This window comes from Pogoniulus pusillus, chromosome 4 (assembly GCF_015220805.1).
Source record: "Pogoniulus pusillus isolate bPogPus1 chromosome 4, bPogPus1.pri, whole genome shotgun sequence".
Classification (NCBI taxonomy): Eukaryota; Metazoa; Chordata; class Aves; order Piciformes; family Lybiidae; genus Pogoniulus; species Pogoniulus pusillus.
In genome coordinates, this window is record NC_087267.1 from 35,728,585 (window position 1) to 35,752,685 (window position 24,101).

The 24,101-nt window shown below is 39.2% G+C and overlaps 1 protein-coding gene across 4 annotated transcripts in view; it reads right to left on the reverse strand.

The window, feature by feature from the left end:
• Positions 1 to 24,101, reverse strand: part of CACNA2D1 (calcium voltage-gated channel auxiliary subunit alpha2delta 1) — a 407,133-nt gene that overhangs the window by 8,211 nt on the left and 374,821 nt on the right. For 3 of the 4 annotated variants that reach the window (XM_064142568.1, XM_064142567.1, XM_064142571.1), the window contains 14 exons: positions 23,780 to 23,864; positions 23,514 to 23,576; positions 21,536 to 21,639; positions 19,037 to 19,123; positions 18,527 to 18,594; positions 17,668 to 17,706; positions 16,445 to 16,516; positions 14,193 to 14,345; positions 14,049 to 14,101; positions 10,555 to 10,610; positions 10,279 to 10,408; positions 8,795 to 8,907; positions 5,780 to 5,862; positions 4,349 to 4,437 (listed from right to left, as the gene is read on the reverse strand). In XM_064142568.1, coding sequence (XP_063998638.1) covers positions 4,349 to 4,437; positions 5,780 to 5,862; positions 8,795 to 8,907; positions 10,279 to 10,408; positions 10,555 to 10,610; positions 14,049 to 14,101; positions 14,193 to 14,345; positions 16,445 to 16,516; positions 17,668 to 17,706; positions 18,527 to 18,594; positions 19,037 to 19,123; positions 21,536 to 21,639; positions 23,514 to 23,576; positions 23,780 to 23,864 — 1,195 coding nt within the window. The remainder of the gene's footprint in view (positions 1 to 4,348; positions 4,438 to 5,779; positions 5,863 to 8,794; positions 8,908 to 10,278; positions 10,409 to 10,554; positions 10,611 to 14,048; positions 14,102 to 14,192; positions 14,346 to 16,444; positions 16,517 to 17,667; positions 17,707 to 18,526; positions 18,595 to 19,036; positions 19,124 to 21,535; positions 21,640 to 23,513; positions 23,577 to 23,779; positions 23,865 to 24,101) is intronic. The other variant, XM_064142569.1, reaches the window with a different exon arrangement.

Consider the following 24,101-nt stretch of genomic DNA (forward strand, 5'->3'; position numbering starts at 1 on the left):
AGCAGATGGAGAGAGGCGATACTGCCACTTTGCTCTGGTGAGACCTCACCTGGAGTATTGCGTCCAGATCTGGAGTCCTCAACCCAGGAAGGACATGGACCTGCTGGACCAGGTCCAGAGAAGAGGCCATGAAAATGATCAAGGGGCTGGAACATCTCTGCTACGAAGAAAGACTGAGAAAGTGGAGGTTGTTCATCCTGGAGAAGAGAAGGCTCTGGGGACACCTAATTGTGTCCTTCCAGTACCCGAAGGGGGCCTACAGTAAGGCTGCAGAGGGACTGTGATAGGACAAGGGACAATGGTTTGAAATTAGAGAAAAGGAGATTTAGATTGGATGTCAGGAACAAATTCTGTAGCATTATAGTGCTGGAACACTGGAACAGGTTGCTCATGGTAGTACCTGCAGCCCCATCCCTGGAGATCTTCAAGGTCAGACTTGATAAGGCTCGGAGCAAAGCAGTCTAGTGGAGGATGTACCTGTTCAGTGCAGGGGACTTGGACTGGATGACATTTGAGAGCTCCTTTCCAACCTAAATCATTCTATGACTATAATTCTATGAAATAATTAAAAGTACAACATGAAGTTTAAAATTTTACAGTAGAGGGGGGATGTCTGGAGAGTAATAAAGAAGTACATTGAGGGCCTTAAATGAAACTGTTTATATAGAGAAAAGAAAATATTATTATAGTGAAAATGACATCCAATGTGACTACAGAGTAGGTAGGCCTCCATGTATAGAATTACACAGTACTCAGCTATCATATCACCTCTGCATTAGAGCAAATAGTGGATAAATCACATGGAATAATTAACCCTCTCACTATATGCACTTGAAAAAAATACTCTGTTCTGTTACCCATTCCTATGCAATTTTTAAACTATATCAGTATTTATGGGCACTGCTTCTACATTCAATAGTTACACTATATAATATTCCTACTGGATTGAAAAGAATGTATTTTAATATCTTTTACTTTCTTCCTAAGCCTACACAAAGCAGTTTTATATCAGTGACAACTTCATAGCAGTGAAGAATGTCTTGGAAGCCACCTGCAAGAGAGGCATCTTCTTAAGAATGACAGAACTAAATTGTAGTAGGCAAAAGTATGCAAGCTTTATATGAATGTTTCAAGGTAGGTGAGATTTTAACTTCACATTGATCAAAGTCACTTTGACTTTATGAGGTTTGTAGACCACTTTACAGTGGTAATCCAGTTCTGCCAAGAACAATTTCTAAATATTCTTTCTGGAATCAGTCACTTTTTTGAGTCCTAAGCCAAGACAAAAATAGCAGTGCAAAAAAGGTACAGTAAATCCTATCTAAATGAGTTTTTCCTCCTCAGAATTGCACTTTGTGCTTTAGTTGTGCTTTAACCAAGAAATGCTTGATTACATGCTTATTTAATTTGCAAAAATTAAAACAAGCAAACAAAATAAACCCAATTTTATGGAAATGAGTGGAACCCCATCATTAATTTGGAACCACACTGAGCAAAATACCAGTTTGGAATGGTCTTCCAGATGTCTTCTTTGAAAACACTTTCCCTACTGCTGAGCTTTAAGAAAACTTGTCAATTTTTTGTCCTGTAAATATTATTTTGAGAGGGTTTTTTCTTTTTAAATTTCTTATAGCAAATTGCATAAAAATATTTTCTCTTAAATTTATGTCTGGCAGTGCAGTTATACACTGAACTATTTTTGAGCAATTTCACTAAGTTCTTCAGTTGATGGTACTAGTCACTACTACATTAATTACACAGAAAGCCTGTACAAACAACAGATCAGCTGAGGATGCCATGACTTTGTTGTCTTCTGCATTCTCTTCTTGAATAAAGAATTACAAATTGAATTGTAAGGGCTCCTCTTTAGCCAGTTTCATTTAATCAGAAATTTCTTGCATTAATAAGTCATACGTCGATTTCCTCGCATGTCTGAGGTAGAGAAGCATCAAATCCAAATGTCACCTCCAACACGTCATGCCTTACTATGATAACTCCAGAGAGGGTTATTTGACAGCATCACACACTGTGAAGATTACTCAGCATTTGCAGTATGGAAATGAATGCCTTTATAAAGCCATGTATTCGTTGTTACAATCAAACCCGCAGATTTAGTGTTATATATGAACACTTCCTTGATGGCAATGCCAGGTCAAACTCTTAAAGAGACACATGGAAATATACACAGATGTAGGCACATACATGTCTAAGTCTACAAACGTTCTTGTAACTCCTTCACAAGTACACTCTATTCAATGTACTGAAATTTGGTTTGAAATCTTAACTACGTATCAGAACCCATTGTGCTGCATTGACTACAAAAACGACAAAACAGGCTTCTGCTCTTGCCTTTAATATTGCCTGGCTCCATCAAAGTTATACCTTTTATAAGCATGTATTTTCAATGACACCTTTGCTTTCACTCAGCAGTCATTTCAAGTTCCAGTGCTTGGTCTTCCATAAATTTTTGTGTTTCTCTCCTTTGTTTGGGCTACCACACAAACATGTCAAAGCTACCCACACACAGAACAGGGATATAACCCATCCCATCAAGATTTATACGGCAGTCTGGGCCGCCGCAAATCACCCTCAAAGCTCCATCTGACATCACTGCAAGATGATAGAAATAAGAGGTTCTCAGAAGGGGCTAAAAACTTGTAAAGTTCTTGTCTTCATTGTCAGACACAACAAACAAAGCCAGTATGCCTGTGGAAAGTGAAACCAAACTACTGAAGGCAGTGATAAAGACTATTTTTGGTATCCTTGATGAAAAAATAAAAAAACCCAAACAACAAAACAAACCAAAAGAACCAAAAAACAACAACAGCAAAACCTCAAACAGCTGCTGTTATTAAACCTAATCAGCTGGTTCCTATCTGTGTCAGCTTCAGTGATTTTAATAAAATGACACAGATTAATGGCCACTGAAAGCCCATTTCCAAAATCACAGTGTTATTAGAAAAAGGATGGATGAACCAAATTGCCTTTATAACTTTCTGCTGCCAAAAGCCTATCAACTAAAACTCTTATTTTGTGGGTTTCCTTCTTCATCAGAAAGACCAGATTTTGACATAAAGCATTCAGCTCAGGGTGGCTCTCTGCTGCTATTGAACAATGGTGTTTTAACTAAAATAAGGTTACTTACAGAGCAGATTCCTTGAGTAATAAACATGAGATGTTCATCCTCTCTATTTTAATGTGAAATACAATTAGCTCAGGGGAAGGAATTTTCAGCTTTCCTTCCAATCTCAGCCATGGCTATGCAAGTTGCAAAGTTTGCTAGAAATTAGATCATTTAAATACAGGATAGGACATTTAAAAAGTACTCAAATGCAGCTGTCAAAGAGAACTTTTAAGCTTTTCTCCCTGTTGTTGGAGTGATAGTAATTTAACTTTTTTTAAAAGTATAAAGAGAATATAAATTATTGAATTACTATAGCAATTTTCAATATTTTGCTAGACTATGAATATTATCCCTTTTTCCGTGTCTGCCTCTCAGTTACTTAGATAGCTATGTTAGTATCTCCCTCTAGTGGTTCCCTTAGTAATAATATCGATAAGAAACCCTGGCAGTGTACAGTCATTAATTTTATCCCTCTTAGACCAGAACAGTGCACACTTTCACACCATTAAATGCAACACAGCCTAAAAAAAGCCAAAGGCTTTCATTATGAACCTAGATCAAGATGCAGGACTTCATGCACTGCATTAGAAGGAAAAAAAAAAAAAACCAACTTCTGCTGTAATTAGGCAATTACTGTTTCAAAAAATCAAAAACTTAAAATATGATTGTACTGAATTCATAGTTTAGCCAAATTGATGCCCATTATTATCATCCTTAACGTCTATGTTAATTGGAATGCAGTGAAAACCACTTACTCTCTTCAACAGCAACACTCTTGGAACACTCATCTTGGCTATCTCTAAGTACAGCTTTATTTTCACAGCTCTTGCAGCCTCTTCTAGGTACTTTGTACACATCTGTTTTTCTCTGTGCACAAAACCTGCTGCTTCTGTTTCATTTTAACAGGGACAAGGGGAAAATGTTTTGAAAGGGCTGACATTGACTCAGTTGGTACATGTGTAATCTCTAGGAGCCAACCATATAAACCCAGCAGGTTCCTGTGTCTTTGTATTTGCCAGGGGAGAGGCCCTCATGTTCTGTAACTGTGATTTATAAGGCTCCAGACAGAGGTTTTTTGTATTTAATTTTCCTCAATATTGCAATAGTAATTTGCTCCAGATTGTTGCTTTTGGGACTCGCTTTCTATGCTTAGTAAGTAAAAAAAGTCTGCTATTTTTTTTTAAGCCAAGAACAAAACAAAAAAAATTAGAGAAAGTAACTGACCATCCACACCACATGAAAACTTGCAGAAAAATGAAGATAGGAGCAGACTTCATGGCAGAGGCACGACTCGTTGTGCATATAGGCTGATCCTATTAATAACGGGCAAAGTAGCAAGTAGAGGAAAGGAAAGAAAACACAGAAAAAAAGACATACAAGATGAGATATCATGCAGATTGCTTGCAGTTAGCAGAGTTAATGTGAAAGCATCCACCCAAGAGCAAGAGATTCACAGCAAATTTTGCAAATAAACTTAACCAAAACAATTCACTCTTACAAAACACATGACTTACACACTGATTAGCACATCAAGCTAGTGAGCAAGAGTTGCACTTTCACACACAATCACATCAGGAGGAATTGGGGTGTTTACACTTAGCCAAACAGTTTCTGGGTGGTTTTTCAACTTTGCTCAACTGTTGTTGGCCAGTAAGACAATTTCCTTTTCAAAATGAAATGTAGTTACTAGAAGAATGCAAGAATACCAACTGTCTGGATTTTCTTTTTTAATGCTACTGACGACTTAGAAATTGTGGCTCATTAGAGAATAATTGTGCCTCATTAGAGAAAAGCACAGCATATAATGGAACAAAACTTGGTATATAGCAGTTATGGCCAACTAACAGTACTAGTTTTGGACAATCCTTTGCAGAATTGAGATGACATATTATAAATGCATTTTTAAAGGCAAGTACTACCCTGTTCAGTACTTTTTGTCTTGGAATTTATTCTGAATAATTTGAACTCTGCACAATCACTTTATCTAATAGAGTATTTTGAAAAGTAATTCAGAGAGGATGCTAAATATATGTGTATATATATATGAGACAGTTACATTAGTTACATTTTTTTTTCTCCTTAAAAACTGTGATGGACAATACAGGGAGTACTAAAGAGTATAGCTTTGCTGCAAACAGTGCAGTTTTATACCCATTAAGAAAGTGACCTAAGGTTAATACACAATTTCAGAATTTCTAAGAGGAACAACATCCTAAACCAGATATAATATTTTAAAGTATTTAATCAACTATTTTGAATTTAAAATAATTAATATTTATAATTAATTAAGATTTAGAAACACTATTACAAAAATACTAAACCAGAATTATCAGCTATTTTTGAAAGATATAGAATTTCAGAGTACTGTTTGAGACTGTCAGATTTATGCTCACTGTTTTATTAATTTTTCAGTTGGAATCATGTGTGAAAGTGCAATGATTATAGGAAAGGCAGATAAGAAAGCAGCTGTTCTTTTTATGTTATTCATGAGATACTTGAAATAGAGTGGCTATGGTCTAGAGTGAACAGTATGTTTAGTGATACATAGGTTACCAGGTGCCAAGCTATAGTTAAACGTAGTTTTCACTGCTCTTCTAAAACAGCTCTAAAATTGGTTCTAAAGATAGTCCTAACATCTTACAAGTTCAATTTTACCTGTTTGGCTTCATCAAAACAGACATCAGGACCTTTTCTGTATCTAGGTTGTTTGACCATTTCACAAGGATTTGGCCCTTCATCTGTTTCTCTGGTTAAGGAGTCTGACTGGGGTTTATGCATCATACATTATCAGAATAAACAGTCTGGGTTTACTTTTGCAGGTAAAGAGATATCTTATGCTGATTCACATAGCACTGAAACACACATCAATAGTTACAGTTCCTTGTTTAAATTGAAGAAAACCAACTTAACCAAACCCTCCACATAAATCATAATCAAATATTCTTATTTTGTTTCCATTGCTTTAATCGAGAAAATAAACATCCCACATGATGCTTTAGAACCAGAACTGTACAGAACTGTACAAAAATAAAAGCTGAGCTTTTATAAAGATTTTCTGCATTGCTTCTATTACTATTGCATAAATATATACAAAAAATTACAAAGCAGTAAACTTTCAGTGGTGCTGATTGGTTATAGCATATGTCACCACTGAGTTATTCTGCTAGAATGAAGATACATGGCAAAATGAAGGAAACTCGATTGGAATATTGATGATACAGGATGAAAACTGCAAGGAAGGCCTGTAAGCACTGCTAGTCTTTGTCATGCACACCTGTATAATATTGCCCCAAATATCATAAACAAGATCCTCCCACTGTAGGATTTGATAATAAATGACAGAAAACTTAATAAGATCTCATTAGTTTATCAGTGATGGAGACAATGAAAATGCTGTCTGGGCTAACAGCAGAGCAGAAGGATACAAATGGGCACAGTGAGATGTTTCTAGCTAACTGTAAACATGAGGCAATGCTTAAACTTACATCTCTGTTTTCTGATGATATTCATACTTCACATTTGCGACAAGCTAACAAAGGAGACAAGTCATTGCAGCATACTTGAAAGACACTTGGTAAACTGCAAAACCTTTGAACCTGCTTACAGTAACAGTCAGTATGTTAAGTATCTTTTATTTCACTGTTGGTAGTACACACATTAAAGCTGTGCTAGATCTTTTAAATAACTGAGCACAAAAACTTTACTTGTCTTAGTGGCTCTAACTTTGGCTTGAAGCATCCCTATTCATGCATTCCTATGGAGTGCTACAGCAGTTTCATTGCAATGACTGAAAGAGCCCAACAGAAGGCAAGAGGATAGGGACTCTACATCTGTCTTTATTCAGATGTTATCAGACTCAACTTCTCTTTCTTCTGCCAGGGACCAGCTGAATGGGAAGTCAAAATGTAGAAATACTCCAAGAGGCCATGTGCACGAGCAAAATTGTACCAGCCAGAAGAAAGCAGAGTCTAATAATAACCATCTGAATAGCACCCAAAGGTCACTCTGGCTGCTTATGTGATATGCTACATCTGCATTTCACAATGTACCTTAGTTACAGCAAAGGGGGAATGGTTTAGTACTGCGTAGTTTGAACAAAAATCAAATAGTTCATTCTAAGCCCACCCAGCTGCTCTGGCTGCCATTTGGTTCATTTATTGCTTTCTAGAAGATTTAGGCCCCTCAGAGAAATGCAAGTCACGTGTCCATTTCCCACCAAACATGCTCCATTTTCTATAGAGAGTGCTGTCTATAAATTCAGACAGTGGCAACAGTTAATCAAACTATTCTGTACTGGAGCCAATTAGAACATTAGGCTGTATTTACATAGTCTTGTGATGACACAGGTATTGCTTCCACCCCAATGCAACTTCCTTCTCAACTCAAGCACAGAGGAAATTCCACTTTTATTAATGTAGCAATGAACACACTGCTTGTGCCAAAGAAACAGTCATCTACCATCATCTGCTTTTCTTTCAGGGATGGGGGAGAGGCTGTCCTAACCAAGTTCCTGATTGGACAAAGGTATTATTAGTTGTTTTCCATATTCCATGATAAGAATCCAAATTATGACTTGCTTTATTGTCTCTAGCATGGTTATCCTCAAGTCTCTACAGCTGCCCTAGAATAGGAGTACGTTGGTTTTATGTATTTACATCATTGTCATCTACTGGAGTGAACAGGCTAGAGACTGGCACGAAGGTGGTTGTAAATTACAACAACCTTTCACACTGCTTTTTATTTTAATGCATACATTGCAAGGACCTTGCTTAGTATGTATGCAACCTGTGACTCTAGCCAGCCCTGAAGAAAATCTATGCTAACAGATGGATAAACTCTAGTCTTTGGTGGTTAAAGCAGTTTCCACAAGAAGTAATCAATTCTCATTGCCACTGAGCACACACTCAAGTGCTTCCATCACCTCACCTCAGTGTTGCATCTGTGCAGCATCCTAACTTTTCATTGCCAAACACTTATCTTGGTGTTGGCCTTTTTGCTATTTCTCTAGAAAGACATGCTCCTGTCTTTGCAAAGGCTAAACAAACCCAGGACTCTACGGCCCTTCTTGTCTGTCCAGATGCTAACCACCTTGGTGGTCTATCACGATACTTTCTCTAGTGTGTCACTGTGGCACTGAGAAGCCCCAAACTGTACACAGCACTTCACATATAATCTCATCAGTGCTGAAGACATGGATCAGTTCTTTGAAGCTGCTGACTGCACTTTCAGTAACATACCCCAGGATGTGATTGTCCATCTTTACTGCACAGCACAGTACCAACCGATGCTCAACTTCTTGCCCATCATGATTCTCAAGACATTTGTGCAAGGCCGTTTTTAATCACTCTGCTCCCAGCCTGCCCAGCTGCATGTTATTATTTTGTCCTGGATCCAAGACTTTGCATCTGCGATTTGGAAACTTCATGAGGCTTCCATGGGCCCATTTCTGTTTAGGTCCTCACAAATAGCATCTTTCCTCTCTACTACAATGACTGCTGCTTCAGATGATTTGTCATATCATCCTCAAATATCTGCTGCTTCAAGTACTCCACTGGCAATCGTGCTACTAGTATGTATATAAACAGGCTATTTTTTCCCCCACTATATATTCCTATATATCATAGCCAAAAATTAACCCACACTACTAAATAATGTGCTTGTAAAGGATACCCGGCTTCTCTGCTTGCATCAGTGGCTTTGGGTCACAGGAACGGCACAGCAGTTGGCTGTCACTAATAATAAATACTAGATTGGTGTTTGAAATCTTCTCTGCATGATAAAGTCTGTAAAAAAACCAACAAAAATCCATGTTTAAATGAAGCAAAGCAATCTATATTGGAGAAGAACACACAGTACTGGAATAAGAGCAATCCAACTTCACAGATTGAGTCTGAATGCTACTGTTTATCTTTTCCATTAAGAAACAGCAAGAAACATTTGTAACATTTTCTGGTGTTCTTTCTGACATTGCTATGGCTCTCCCTTTCAACTAGAGTTACTAGAGGAAAAAATGCAAAAAAGAGCATAATATGACTTTAATCGACTTAATAGCCAGCTCTGTACTGCTACAGTAGCTGTAGTGAGAAATAAAATCTCGTCAGCATCAATTCTTCCCCTGAGAACACTGAGAAAAACCCCAACCACAAACCAAATAAACAAACAAAACCCCAACACGTAAACTTGTCTGTCAGAAAAGCAAGAGGCTTAGGGTATGTACATAGAATCACAGAATCAACCAGGTTGGAGGAGACCTCCAACATCATCCACTCCAACCTAGCACCCAGCCCTAGCCAGTCAACTAGACCATGGCACTAAATGCCTCATCCAGTCTTTTCTTGAACACCTCCAGGGACGGTGACTCCACCACCTCCCTGGGCAGCCCATTCCAATGCCATTCACTCTCTCTGGGAAGAATTTCCTCCTATCATCCAGCCCGTACTTCCCCCAGCACAACTTGAGACTGTGTCCCCTTGTTCTACTGCTGGTTGTCTGGGAGAAGAGACCAACCCCCACCTGGTTACAGCCTCCCTTCAAGTAGCTGTAGACAGCAATGAGGTCCCCCGAAGCCTCCTCTTTTCCAGGCTAAACAACCCCAGCTCCCTCAGCCTCTCCCCATAGGGTTTGCACATGCATCTGTGTACTGGATGTACATCGCTTGTATTTTTATGTACATGTAATTACAAAAAAGGCCTTTAAGTTAGCAAGATCATTTTTAACTTAGAAATAATTGTAAGGCATCATAGAACCAGAGAATGGTTTGGGTTAGAAGGAACTCTAAAAGATCATCTGGTCCATCTGCCCTGCACTGAGCAGGGACATACTTTACTAGATCACTTTGCTCAGAGCCTTGTCAAGCCTGACCTTGAAGACCTCCAAGGAAGAGGCCTCATTCACCTCCCTAGACAACCTGTTCCAGTATTCCTATACCCTCACAGTAAAGAACTTGTCCCTGACATCCAATCTAAATCTCCTCTTGTTTAGTTTCAAACCATTATTACAACCAAACTTTATTCTACACAAAGAGTGCAATTTATCATTTTACTGCCTATACATTCACTTCTGTAAATTTGGAGTAATGAATTCAAAGACATATTTTGTTGTTATAATAGCATCATTATCTTTTGTGAAATAAATTAATATCCCACAGTTTTTACCTGGAACAGTTTATACAGTCTACAATCCCACCAAAGGATTTATCATCATTTTCAAAGAAGTACTGAGTTTGCTCAGTGATACAGCTTGTTTTAGGCAGGGCAGCACCAAAATCATCTTCTTCCATATCAGCTGACGGAAAAAAAAAGAAAGTAAATAACTCAACAATGACATTTTCAAGTCACAGATACAATGGGGAGAACCAAATATGGCCCCCAGTCTAGATTCTTACCTTCTACTTCACTCAAAGTTGACTCTTTAACATTCTCTTGACTTACCTGCTTCAAGGAATCGTGGAAAAGTCAAGCTCAGGAACAGCTGCTGTAAGATAGACCTGAACACAGAAAAACAATAGGTATTTGTTAAAGGCTGTTTGTCTTTGTATTTTAATGGACCTTAAAAAAACTACTCAAATAATAGTTATTAAGAAATTTATCACAGCTTGTGATGCTTTTGCCAGTTATTAAACCTGTAATAAAGTATTTATTTAAACTTTACAGTTTGATTCTGGTTTTCTTTCCATAATTTCTACCAGGTCTTCTTTCACACTAACCTTTACTCTGCTGTTAAGATTCTGCTCCTCTAACACTAAAACCAACCAGAACTCCTTTTGAACACAAATGCTTCTGAATTTTGTACTGATTAAGACAACTTTAATTGCTGAGAAGGAGATGACCACTGGTATATTAAATTATAAAACTCATTACTGTAGCAGCTGACTTTCAAAATCACCTCTGTTCCTGCTCATGAGCAATGGCATGCATTTTTCTTCTAGATGCTGCCAAAACACTAAGGCTTAAATAGCTCCATTTATTTTAACATGATTTTTCTTCACTCAGGATCATACTTTTTCCTATTTTATTTACTAGAAACAAGTACCAGCTTGACACACACAGAGTTCCCTTCTTCTCTACCAACCTGCAAAAACAGGAACTACAATACTCACATTCCTTGACTCTGCTTGGAACTACACCACTCACATTCCTTGACTGTTTCTGCTTAAACCTTCCTATGCTGTAGTTTCCTGTTGTCGTGTTTTAGATTTGGTTTTACCTACAAATATGACGTGATTGTTCCTCAGCTCATTCTGTTCTGCAGACAGAAGTGCCTGTACAGTTTAACTCAGCCTGCAAGATTTTCCCCATTTCTCCTTATCCAGCATGATCCATATGTGAAGAAACTGAATCTCTCTGTCACCTTGCTACTAGAGGCTTTGTTTTAAGGACCTCTGGCTACACAGCCAGAGCTTTGTGCCTCGAATCATCAGCTGGGCAGCACATCAGCCATCATGGTGGAGAAGAGACTTGATCCCATTCAACAGCGATGCAATTTGCTAACAGAAGACAGTCATCATTTGTAAGGGCTTATCACAGAATTTACAGGGAACTGAGTGAAAGAAAAGCAGTCTGGGAAAACCATCAAATCTCCTGAGTTAAAGGAGCATGAAGGAGGAATGCTATGTACCCTCTTGACTAAATGCTAATGTACCCCCTGTAATTTTTGTTAAAATTACCACTCACACCTTTATCCCTTATTGTTTCCTGAAACAGAATAGTTTTCCTTAAAAGCCTGGTTTCTCTTATTTCCCAGCATTTGCTTTTGCTTCTGCCATTTTTGGTTTTAGCCCTCTGCATGCTTAATGGACTTCTCTCTCAGCTTCTGACCTAGTTTCCATTAAAAAGATACCCACAGAAAATATTTTCAAGTAGTGCTTTCAAACTACACATCACACAAACTAACTTCGGGTCTAAATTGAGTCCAGACGATGAATTCTGATTTGAACACTGATAAACTAAAGTTTCTCTGTTTCAGAAGAGCTCAAGTTTCTTTTCTGGATTTTTGCCCATCTCCAGTTTCTGAAGTTTGCTGTTCTCCAAGAAAACTGAGAGTTTTGCTGTTGTTAATAAAATGTAACCAACAATAAAACCCAACATACAATCCTCATAGTAGTATCCGTGAGAAAATTATTAGATGTTTGTTCAGCTGCTCTATATTTTAACTCTTAGCTTCACAAAATAGGTAATTTATTCCAGCTTGATAACTATTACCAAAAAAGTAAGCATCATGAAACTCTAGGAAAAGGAATGGTCTCCAAGGGTGCAGTTCATGTCAATACAAAAGCATTATCTAAATCCCAACTACTTATGCCAAGGTGATGCTGGAGGAAGTAGCTGATAGGGGTGTCTATCTACATAACTATTAAATAGGTAAAGTTTTTTCTGTTAATAAAACACAAACCAAAATCAAAATAAAAGAAAGCTCTTCAACAGATTTTTAGTTTTAATATATATTTGGTACCCTGATTGTGAAAGATAAACCTAATTATTGCTGCAATCAGTAATTTCAAGGTCAGTCCCCAAACTCTACCACAGTCCAAATACATAACTTTTCCCCTCAGATATAAAAACTGCTAAGAAAATGGCTATAGAATTATCCAAAAAAGGCTTTATATATATTTGTTTCCTTAAAATAGTTCAAAGAATCATTGGAAAGTGTAACTCAATTGTGCCATAAGATAACATATTGCAGATGTTCCCATTCATTGCTGGGGAAGATGGACTAGAAGCCCTTTCAAAAGCCCTTCTTCTCCACCCAAATTATTCTATAATTTTGAGATCCTGTAATTTATGTGGTTTTGTAAAATGCTTCAATGAAGAACAAAAGAATCATTTTAAGAATTCTTGCTAGAAAAATGAAAGGCAATATTCTGAAATAGGGAACCAACTGATGACTAATTCTAAATGGAATAATTTCATCTGAGTCTTCACATCTGCAAGGGGACACAGTTTCAAGTTGTGCCAGGGGAAGTATAGGCTGGATGTCAGGAGGAAGTTCTTGCCAGAGAGAGTGATTTGCCATTGGAATGGGCTGCCCAGGGAGGTGGTGGAGTCACCGTCCCTGGGGGTGTTCAAGAAGAGACTGGATGAGGCACTTGGTGCCATGGTCTAGTTGAGTGGCTAGGGCTGGGTGCTAGGTTGGACTGGATGATCTTGGAGGTCTCTTCCAACCTGGTTGATTCTACGATTCTGTGATCTGCCAATCAGACTTAGGCTATTAATCACAGAAACACAGAATGTTAGGGGTTGAAAGGCACTTCAGAAGATCATCCAGCCCAAACCTCCCACCAGAGCAAGATTATCTAGAGCAGGTCACCATTCCGGTGAGTTTTGAATGTCACCAGAGGAGACTTCACTTCTGGGCAGCCTGCCCAAAGGATCTGTCACCCTCATAGTGTAAAAGTTTTTCCTTCTGTTCATGTGGAACTTCCTCTGATGCAGCTTGCACCTGTTGCCCCTTGTCCTATTGCTGTACATGACTGAGAAGAGCCTGGCTGCACCCTTCTGACACTGTCCTTTCACCTCTTTATAAACATGAATGAGGTCACCCCTCAGGCTCCTCTTCTCCACAGTAAAGAGACCCAGCTCCCTTAGCCTTTCCTCCTAAGACATGTCCCACTCCATCATCTTTGTGGCTCTGTGCTGGATGCTTTCAAGCAGTTCCCTGAAGTCCTTCTTGAACTGAGGGGCCAAGAACTGGACACAACAGCAGCTTTGCTTCCTGAAGCTGCTTTTGTAGAGCCAAAACATACAGTCAAAAAACTTGATGAAAGTAGTTTAGAATTCAGCTGTTGCAAGAACACTGAGTTTTCACCATTAGAAACAGCAGAAACAAACAGTTCAGAGTAGCTATATGGAAGGAGAAAAAATAACTAACAGTTTCAGCTCACTAATTCCAGTTTGGACACACAGATTTCCTGCACACTTGTACTCACCAGGCAGCTGCCGAAGCCCACCATCCTAGATGCAAAATATCTGTTATTGTAGGCTGAGAAAATAAACAACAGAGATTATGTTATTCATATAAACATATGTAGACTTTTAAGGGAATGTAAGTCACCACACAAGGGAGTACAAACCACATAGGCAGAACGAAGTCCAGCTCCTTGCTTTGGTTCTTCTTCAGGATCGCAGACTGATTGGTAGTCATATGACTTGTTAAAGGCATACAGGGACATGTTAATCAGATTTCGCATCAGGCCAGGATCGATTTCACCAAAGAACCTTCCAATCTGATGAGGGAGAATATATGGAGGCAAGCTAAAGAACTTTGTGTATTTTCTCATAAAAAGGACTTGAGCAAATCCGACTTTTCCCCCAGATGTATTATTTTTCCCTTTACATAACACACCCAGTTTTGCTGCTTATGTGTCTCGTTCTTTGGCTATTTATTTCACAAAAGAGTGTCAGATAGCTATGGTTAGGTTCTAATTGTTAAATGCACCTAACAATAATCACAGAATCACAGAATGTTAGGGTCTGGATAGGACCCCAAAAGATCACCCAGTCTAACTTCCCTGCCAGAGCACAATCACCTATAGTATGTCACATAGGAATGCATCCGGGTGAGTTTTGAATATCTCTAGAGGAGACTCCACAACCTCTCTGGGCAGCCTGTTCCAAGGCTCTGTCACCCTTATAGTGAAAAAAGTTTTTCCTTCAGTTCATGTGGAACCTCCTATGCTCTAGCTTGCACCTGCTTCCCCTTGTCCTACCATTGGACAGCAATGAGTAAAGCCTGGCTCCATCCTCCTGACACTGCCCTTTCAGGTCTTTACAAACATGAATGAGGTCACCCCTCAGTCTCCTCTTTTTCCAAGCTGAAGAAACCCAGCCCCTACAGCCATTTATCAGAAGGGAGATGCTCCACTCCTGTCATTCCATTTAGAATCATAGAATCAATCACGTTGGCAAAGACCGCCAAGATCATCCACTCCAACCTAGCACTCAGCCCTATCCACTCAACTAGACCATGGCACTAAGTGCCTCATCCAGTCTTTTCTTCAACACCTCCAGGGATAGTGACTCCACCACCTCCCTGGGCAGCCCATTCCAATGGGAAATCACTCTCTCTGGCAAGAACTTCCTCCTAACATCCAGCCTAGACCTCTCCCAGCACAACTTGAGACTGTGTTCTCTTGTTCTGTCACTGGTTGCCTGGGGGAAGAGACTAACACTCACCTGGCTACAACCTCCCTTCAGGTAGTTGTAGACAGCAATGAGGTCACCCCTGAGCCTCCTCTTCTCCAGGCTAAACGACCCCAGCTCCCTCAGCCTCTCCTTATAGGGTTTGAGTACAGGCCAGGATGCCATTGACTCTCTTGGCCACCTGGGCACACTGCTGGCTTATGTCCAGCCTACTATTTACCAGTAACCCCAGGTCCCTTTCTTCCTGGCTTCTCTCCAGCCACTCTGTCTGTAGTGATGCTTGGGGTTGTTGTGGCCAAAGTGCAGAACCCCTTCTTTGGCCTTGTTAAGTCTCATCCCACTGGCTTCTGCCCACCCATCCAGCCTGTCTAGGTCCCTCTGCATGGCTCTCCTACTTTCCAACAGATCAAGACCTGCTCCTAGCTTGGTGTCATCTGCAAACTTACTGATGCTGGACTCAATCCCCTCATCCAGATCATCAATAAAGGTATTGAACAGGACTGGGCCCAGCACTGATCCTTGGGGAACACCACTAGTGACTGGCTGCCAACTGGATGTGGCACCATTCGGCACCATTCACCACCAATCTCTGGGCCCAGCCTTCCAGACAGTTCTTGACCCATATCAGAGTGAATCTGTCCAAGCCATGAGCTGCCAGCTTTGCCAGGAGCTTGTTGTGGCAGATGATGTCAAAGGCTTTACTGAAGTCCAGGTAGACTACATCCACAGCCTTCTCCACATTCACCAGGCAGGTAACCTGATCATAAAAGGAGATCAGGTTGGTCAGGCAGGACCTGCCCTTCCTAAACCCATGCTGGCTGGGCCTGATCCCTTGGCCATCCTATAGGTGCTTTGCCATGGCACTCAAGAGGACTTGTTCCCTGACCTTGCCTGGAAGACCTTTAGGGAAGAGCAAGAGGAATGTGAGAAAGAAGCTGTGTGGATGCTATACTATCTGCCACCACCATCAGCAACCTACGATCTTAAGGGCAGAGCACCATGAATGAAACCTGGCATCTTGAACCATAAATCAGACTACAAAAAAAGCTACCACAATAACTGGAATTTCTGATATGGCAATATTTTTTATGATTTGGAAACGTTACTCTCAGGGTAAGCTAAGAGTGACATGTTTTTTTCTCTTAAAACATATTCCTCTTGTCTTTAATGTTTTGACACCTACCTGTTGTGTATATTCATCCCGATTTGACATCAAAAGAAATCCACCATCATCAAGGATAACACAGTCCACATGCTATTGTAAGAAAAGGAAAGATTTGTCAAGAGAACATTCTGCAAGAAACTATTTTTTATCCAGCACTTCAAAAGTATTTTCAAATCCATGTGGCTCAGGCTAAATCACAACCCCATAGCCAAGGGCCAATACTAAGCTATAATAAGTAGCATTATCAGTATTATAAAAGTTTGTACAGATCAAAAGCTTACTTGTGGCTTAATTTCATACAAGTTGTTTTGTAAATTCTTATTTACTCAATACTTTGTAAGTTTCAAGAGTGCTATATCCTTATTAAATCTGATTAGAACTGAATTTCAGCTCATATTAAGGGACTACAACTTCTGGTGTGCTTCAACTATGCTTGAAGGCCTTTTCCATGTGCAGCCTTTACTGGTAAAAATTCCAAGGGCAGACTCCCAGCTTGCTAGTCATGACTATTGTCACTCAGAAAGGATTGTAGTGTGTTTATCTCAGGTGTCAGGTGCAGGAATGGGAAGCCTACTGGCTCCCTGTATTTTGTACTTTGTAAAAGATCTTTGTAGTCAGAGATTGCAGAGATAGCAGTAAGGCTAAATTGGTAATCTCCCAGAGCACTTTGATCATGTTCACATTCCACAAAAGAACTCACAGAAAGCCACAGCAGAGAAAGCTTTTAAGCACATGGCAGAATGAGATAATGTGATGGCCCCTGAGTAACAGTAGAGCTATAGGGTCCTGAATCCTGAATGGGCTGGAAGCAAAGATGCTGACTGCTGGAAGGCACATCACATGTTCTGGTGGTTTGCAGTTTGCATTTACCTGTGTCTAGTACCTCTAGTGGATTTTTTCTCAGATTTCATTTTAAATGATTACCTTCCAGCAGGATTTGCCTCTTGCTACAAAAATTGCTGTTACATTTTTCTCACACTTTTATTCACATCATTCTCCACTGCTCCTGCTCTACTTTTTTATTCCCCTTAGTTCTCATAACCTCATTGTAGTGATTCTTGCAACAAACTACTTCACCTTTTATCCCCCCTTACCCTCCTAATTTTAATCTTTGTCAAGACCAATATTTTCTGTAAAATTAAGCCTCAAGTAACAATGATAGAATTGTTGCAGATAAATCTAAACAGAATGACTAAATTTTCATCATCTGACAGATATTCATAAACTGAACATATTCTTACCATGCTGTTTCTCTCACAGCCACAGATTTCACTGTTGCACTAAAAAACAGAAAGTAATCTTCACAAAGATGCTTTAAAAAACTCAAAGCTGTATCTTGCAGTGGTATTAATCAATCAAGACAAGAAAATTTTACTTGATTTTCAATATCTCTATGTTAATGTAAATTCATTTTGAGTGCATATAGTTTCTCACTAATATCTCTGTGGACAGCCTGCATTCAATACTTATCAACACCAAAATCCCTACTGTCTTTCACAAAGTCTCTGATGCATCTCCTTTTTTTAAGTGAGCTCAATACATTAGAAAGAAGTAGTTTGGAGGACTTGTCAGGATGTCAGTATTGTGAGTAGAAAGTAAAAGAGAAAGAAAATTAACATTTCCTTGTGTTTAGGGTATGGAGAGAAAGCCTAGAAATATGCTGACAAGTCCCAAAGCATGAGAAACTCACGTGATAGAGGAAGCTCATCCCACCATCTCCAGTCAGCTTTTATGTTTGAGGTTTTTTTTTTTCATGGCTGTGATGTTGGTTGCAATATAAAACTTTTGCTGTTCACTATTAATTAAATAAAAATAGATTCACCAATCCTTTTGCAGACTTTATTCACTGCTACAGCATAATCTTAGTACGGAGCCTACTGACTGCCTTTATTTATGTCCTGTAATAATGAAAGTAAGGCAAGTACAAAATGCACCCTGCTTTCACATAGATTTATTTTGTGCATTTGGATGATTTAACTGCTTGGGAACTATGTATCAATATGACTGACACAAAAAGCTATTAGACCTATTTGTATTTGAAGCTTTGAGAAGTGCAAATACAGCTCAGGAAATAAAAAAAAGATTTGGTCAGTTGCTTACCAGGCTCTTGATTGTGGTTTTTGTGAAATTGTCCATCCATCTGGTTGCATCAATCTTTATTCCAACAACTAACCAAAGAACATGAAAGTCTTTTTTAGTAAAATGAATTTTAAAAAAGGTAACTGTATAATCCTAAAAAAAAACCCTACACAAACAAGCCAATAAAATCAAACTAACCAACCAAACAAAAAACCCCAAACAACCAAATAAACAAAACTCAACAGGGAAAAATTCTAGAAGCATCTAAATTATGAAACTGGAAGAGGATAAAATCTGAGTTTTGTTCAGTTGTCTGACCACTGACATCCTTCATAAGACTAAAAAAATTAATCACTCTTACTCAGATACAAGCAGATCTTTGGCTTGATTTCCACTGTCCTGATTAAAACAGCCTCAGATTAAAGAATGCTATATAAAGTGAAGTTCCTTTACGAGCTCAGTCAAATTTCTAATTCACAGTTGAACAACAAACAAACAATTAATGTGTTTAGAGTTTCAGCACCACCTTACCTGCTGGCTTCAGAAGCTTCCCATTAATCGTTATTTCCACAGCCTTGCTTACCATAATACCTGTTTCATAGCTATTGGCACCACTTTCTGAGAGTAAGAAGGAAGGGGGAAGGAAAAAAATATGTTAGAAAGATATAAAAGTCTATTAATCTGAAACTGAAATTAATAATTATTCAAATACCCAGAATGATTAAAAAATATGCTGATTCAAAAACACCAACCCACTTGTACTATGCATTTATCATCTGTCGTTTTTCAGATCACTAACACCTCTTGGATGACTAAGAGGAACAATTTTGTTTAGGTTTCTTCAATGTTTTTTTACATGGTTTCACTTTCTCATAAAGTTATCAGAGCATTTTTTGAGTTCTTTGCCTTTTTTTCTTTTCCTTCTGTGGACAGAGCTATGAATAGCTTTACACAAGTGAACAGCTCTGTTAGAAGCAGGATCAGAGCCAAAGATTTTATCCTACTGTCGTCTGCATATTTTTCAATGCAGGGTACACTGACACCACTCACTAACCAACAATTACTGCTCTGACAGAGCTCAGCCAGTTTTCAACACTACTTAGTAGGAAAAACCAAGTTAAAAGTACATTCCCTCGAGCTATGTGAGGAACAACAGAGGCTTCAGGGAATTTAATTAATTAACTTGTTAATATTTTATTGAGAAAAGATGCAATAAATAAGTATGTAATAACAGAAATAAAAGATGCCATCTGCCTGTGAGAGAAATAGAATCATATCATAGAATCATAGAATCAACCAGGTTGGAAGAGACCTCCAAGATCATCCAGTCCAACCTAGCACCCAGACCTATCCAGTCATCTTGACCGTGACACTATATGCCTCATTCAGTCTTTTCTTGAACACCTCCAGGGACAGCAACTTCACCACCTCCCTGGGCAGCCCATTCCAATGGCAAATCACTCTCGCTGTGAAGAACTTCCTCCTAATATCCAGCCTATACCTACCCTGGCACAACTTGAGACTGTGTCCCCTTGTTCTATTGCTGATTGCTTGGGGGAAGAGACCAACCCCCATCTGGCTACAACCTCCCTTCAGGTAGTTGTAGACAGGAATGAGGTCTCCCCTGAGCCTCCTCTTCTCCAGGCTAAACAAGCCCAGCTCCCTCAGCCTCTCCTCATAGGGTTTGTGTTCCAGGCCCCTCACCAGCTCTGTTGCCCTTCTCTGGACACGTTCCAGACCTCAACATCTCTCTTGAATTGAGGGCCCCAAAACTGGGCACAATACTCAAGAATATGTCAGTTGTGGCAGCATCTGCTTTTAGATGACTTTGGCAACGTTCATGCTGCTCACACCAGTAACGAGTACCTAATACTGTGTATATAAAGGGTTTAAAGATCACTTTATTTCCAACAAACTTTTTTTGGTGAATAACAGCAATTTGACATAGAATTCAAAGGCAAGGAGGCTCAGGGGTGATCTTATTACTGTCTACAACTACCTGAAGGGGCATTGTAGCCAGGTGGGGGATGGCCTCTTCTCCCAGGCAACCAGCAATAGAACAAGGGGACACGGTCTCAAGTTGTGCCAGGGTAGGTATAGGCTGGATGTTAGGAAGAAGTTCTTCACAGAGAGAGTGATTTCCCATTGGAATGGGCTGCCCATGGAGGTGGTGGAGGCACCGTCCCTGGAGGTCTTCAAGAAAAGCCTGGATGAGGCACTTAGTGCCATGGTCTAGTTGATTGGATAGGGCAGGGGGATAGGTTGGACTGGATGATCTTGGAGGTCTCTTCCAACCTGGTTGATTCTATGATTCTATGATTCTAAGGTTTAAAGTAAGCAGTGGTGAAGTAAACACAGTTGTGGACTCTGGACCCTTGGTAGGTATCCAGAGGAGGTATACAGAACTCAGCTCAAATAAGGCATTATTGTCCCTGAGTCAATTTTCTTTCATTTCTTTTTAAAAATAATTCTGCCCAAGCATGTCTGTAAAACAGTTTTTCAGCATAAAAAATGAGCACCTGTACTCTGCATGCTTTCAATTTTGTTAATTGTGAGGATACATGGACACCAGAATCAACAAGATGTTACCACATCCCTTGCTTAGTGCTCTCATAGTTAACTTTTCCTAAAGAGCAGATGAGATACCAAGACTTGTTTTTCACAGATTTCATCCTACTTGCATCCTTTGTGACCTGAACTGGTATGGGAAACTTCCACAAGTACACTTATATTGTACTACCAGCTCTGAGATTCCAAACGAGAGGACACAGCCTCAGGCTGCACCAGGGGAAATTTAGGCTGGAAGTGAGGAGAAAGTTCTTCACTGAGAGAGTCATTGGACACTGGAATGGGCTGCCCGGGGAGGTGGTGGAGTCGCCGTCCCTGGGGCAGTTCAAGGCAGGACTGGACGTGGCACTTGGTGCCATGGTCTAGCCTTGAGCTCTGTGGTAAAGGGTTGGACTTGATGATCTGTGAGGTCTCTTCCAATCCTGATGATACTGTGATACTGTGAAATCAATGATGACTTACTGTTGTAGTATGGAGCTGTGAAAATATAGTTGTCATTATCCAAACTCCGTTTGTAGAAGCTGACTTCGTAAGTTTCAGCATTTTCCAGCCAATCTTCTCCTGCCCTAATAAAAACAGTGGTTAAAAAGAGATAGTTAGAGTATCATTAAAGCTGTGCTGCAGGGTTTTGAAGGTTTAGTTATGTTTTTTTCCATGTTTTTTATTATTCATTTGAAACTAATGTGAGATTCATTTATATAGTACTCAGACTTCGTCAGCTTTCACTCTTTCCTCTGCCCCAACAGCAGCTGCTGCATAGAAGTGTTCCCTGAATACATTTTGCTGTGGAAAAGAGCTTTTTTGTTATTCAGCCTGATTTCTGTCCTCGCTTGGTCTGAGGCCACCTTTAGTGCCATTGTGGAAATATCTGAGGTGGTGGTTTGGTCTCTGCTCTTTATGAAGGCTTTTACAGGTTTTACAACCTCTTCCCATCCTACTGGTGTGCACAACTCTTGTCTGTGAGCATTTTTATTGTGGCCATGGGGGTGATGAGATCTACTAAAATAGCAAGTGATCACTTCAACCACCACCAAATTACAGCCACGCCTAAGGCAAATTACAACAGCCTTCTGACAGTGTCACTATGCTATCTTTGTGACAGAGATGGAGATAATGAGAATTAATTAATCAGTCTTTGATTAGAAAAAAGAGGGGCGGAGGGGGGGAAATCCTTCTGCTGTGATTCCACTACAAAACACATGAAACTGGTGAGGCTTTATTTTGATGTTGCTTCTCAAACACAGGGTAGGCATTTGTAATGTGGTGCTCAGGACTGCATGGCTACCTTTAGCCTTCCAAACCATTTGCTGGTGGACCAAAGGGGCGAGAGGTCCTCGTGTTGAGAATAAATATACCTTAAACACTAGCACCACGAGGCTTAAGCAGGTGCTCTTCTTCTTACATTGAGAAAACTCCCACTTACTGAAAGATTTTGAGTGAAGTCCCAGGTATGCCCCAGCTTACTAGAGCCAAATTTGCTTTCTCGGCAGCGTTTGGGGGTGAGATTTTGTGTTGCACTCTTTAGAATGATGTCTCAGTCTTAGAAATTTGCCTCTTATGACAAAACATGAACTACATGGTGCCAGTGTCTGACTGGTTAACAGTGTCTTTCACTGGTTAACTGCCATGTGTAATTAGTAAAAAAAAAAAATCCCTTTGGAATTTAAAAAACCAAAACCAAACCCCAAAGAAAATAGTATTCTTGAGATAACACAGATCTTGTCTCACCATTTTTAGATATGCTGAGAGAAATACAACTGTAACAGTGCTTGCTAGGAAAAAAAAAAACTTTCTAGCATGTGCTATCTCTTCAGAAATCATTCAAAAATATTTTACCTATCATTCATAACATCAAAACACAAAAAGAACTGGTTTGGGAAGTAAAATTCATTGTCACTATCCCATTTTAGGGACACACTGAATAACCTAAGAAAAAAGATTGATCTGTCTTTACTGGAATGGTACCCTCATTATTCTCAGTCACTGATGGGAGATGTCTAGCTTATTATATGATCATTTTCTCATTCCCTTTTTGCCCTCTGATAATGATACATTTTTCTCTCTTCAAGTCCCTGAACTATTTGGTCTGCTCTTTATTAGTCTTAAAAAAAACCCAAAAAATCTACTGCTTTACAGTATTTGCAATCTGCCAGCCTAACAAACAAACAAACAAGCTCTTAGGAGTAATCAGGGATTACCATGGCCCCACTAGAAGAGAACTGCTTTTACTGCTAATATACACTGATTAGAAACTTGGACTACAAGGGCGTTTCATGGAAGTAACGCTACAGATCAGACACACTTAAAACCAGAGCAAATTAAGACATTCCATTCATTTCATAGTTATCAGGAACAATTAGTCTGGAGGGAAAGTTGCTTCTCTTTCGATAAATCCATTATTTAACACTCAAGTTTTAAAATGATCAGATTATACTGTTACCTTTTTGGGTATACTCTAGTAATTCCACCATCTGTAACAACGAATTGTGCAACAACACCATCACTGTAAACAAAAAGTAAGATTTAAAATGAAAACTGACTGCAATTCTCACAAATTCCTAGGTCAAGAGTTAAGTGCATAATTATGAATTAAAGATCTATCCTGTGTAAATATTAATCGTATATCTGAACACACATGTACAGTATTTTATTGCCAAACTTAGAAATGCATTAAAAAAAATCACAGTCAACAAAAAGAGTACTTACAGAGACATTTTACTCCAATAATTTTGGGCAAGGTCATTTGTAAATCCTGCATCCAGCAAAACTCTAATGACCATATCATTATTACCTATCAAAAGAATTTAGACATTTGTCTGAAATCATATGACATGGAGTTGCAATAAACAACTAAAATTAAATTCCATTTTAAGATGCTACCACCACAAAATTGTGATATTTTTATTGGATATACTGTCTAAATTCACAGTACATCAAGTACTTACTTCTGACTAGATTCCTCTCATACTGTTGACTTCTTTTAAACCTTCTTTATTGTATCCTAAAAAAAGCTATCATAGAATCATAG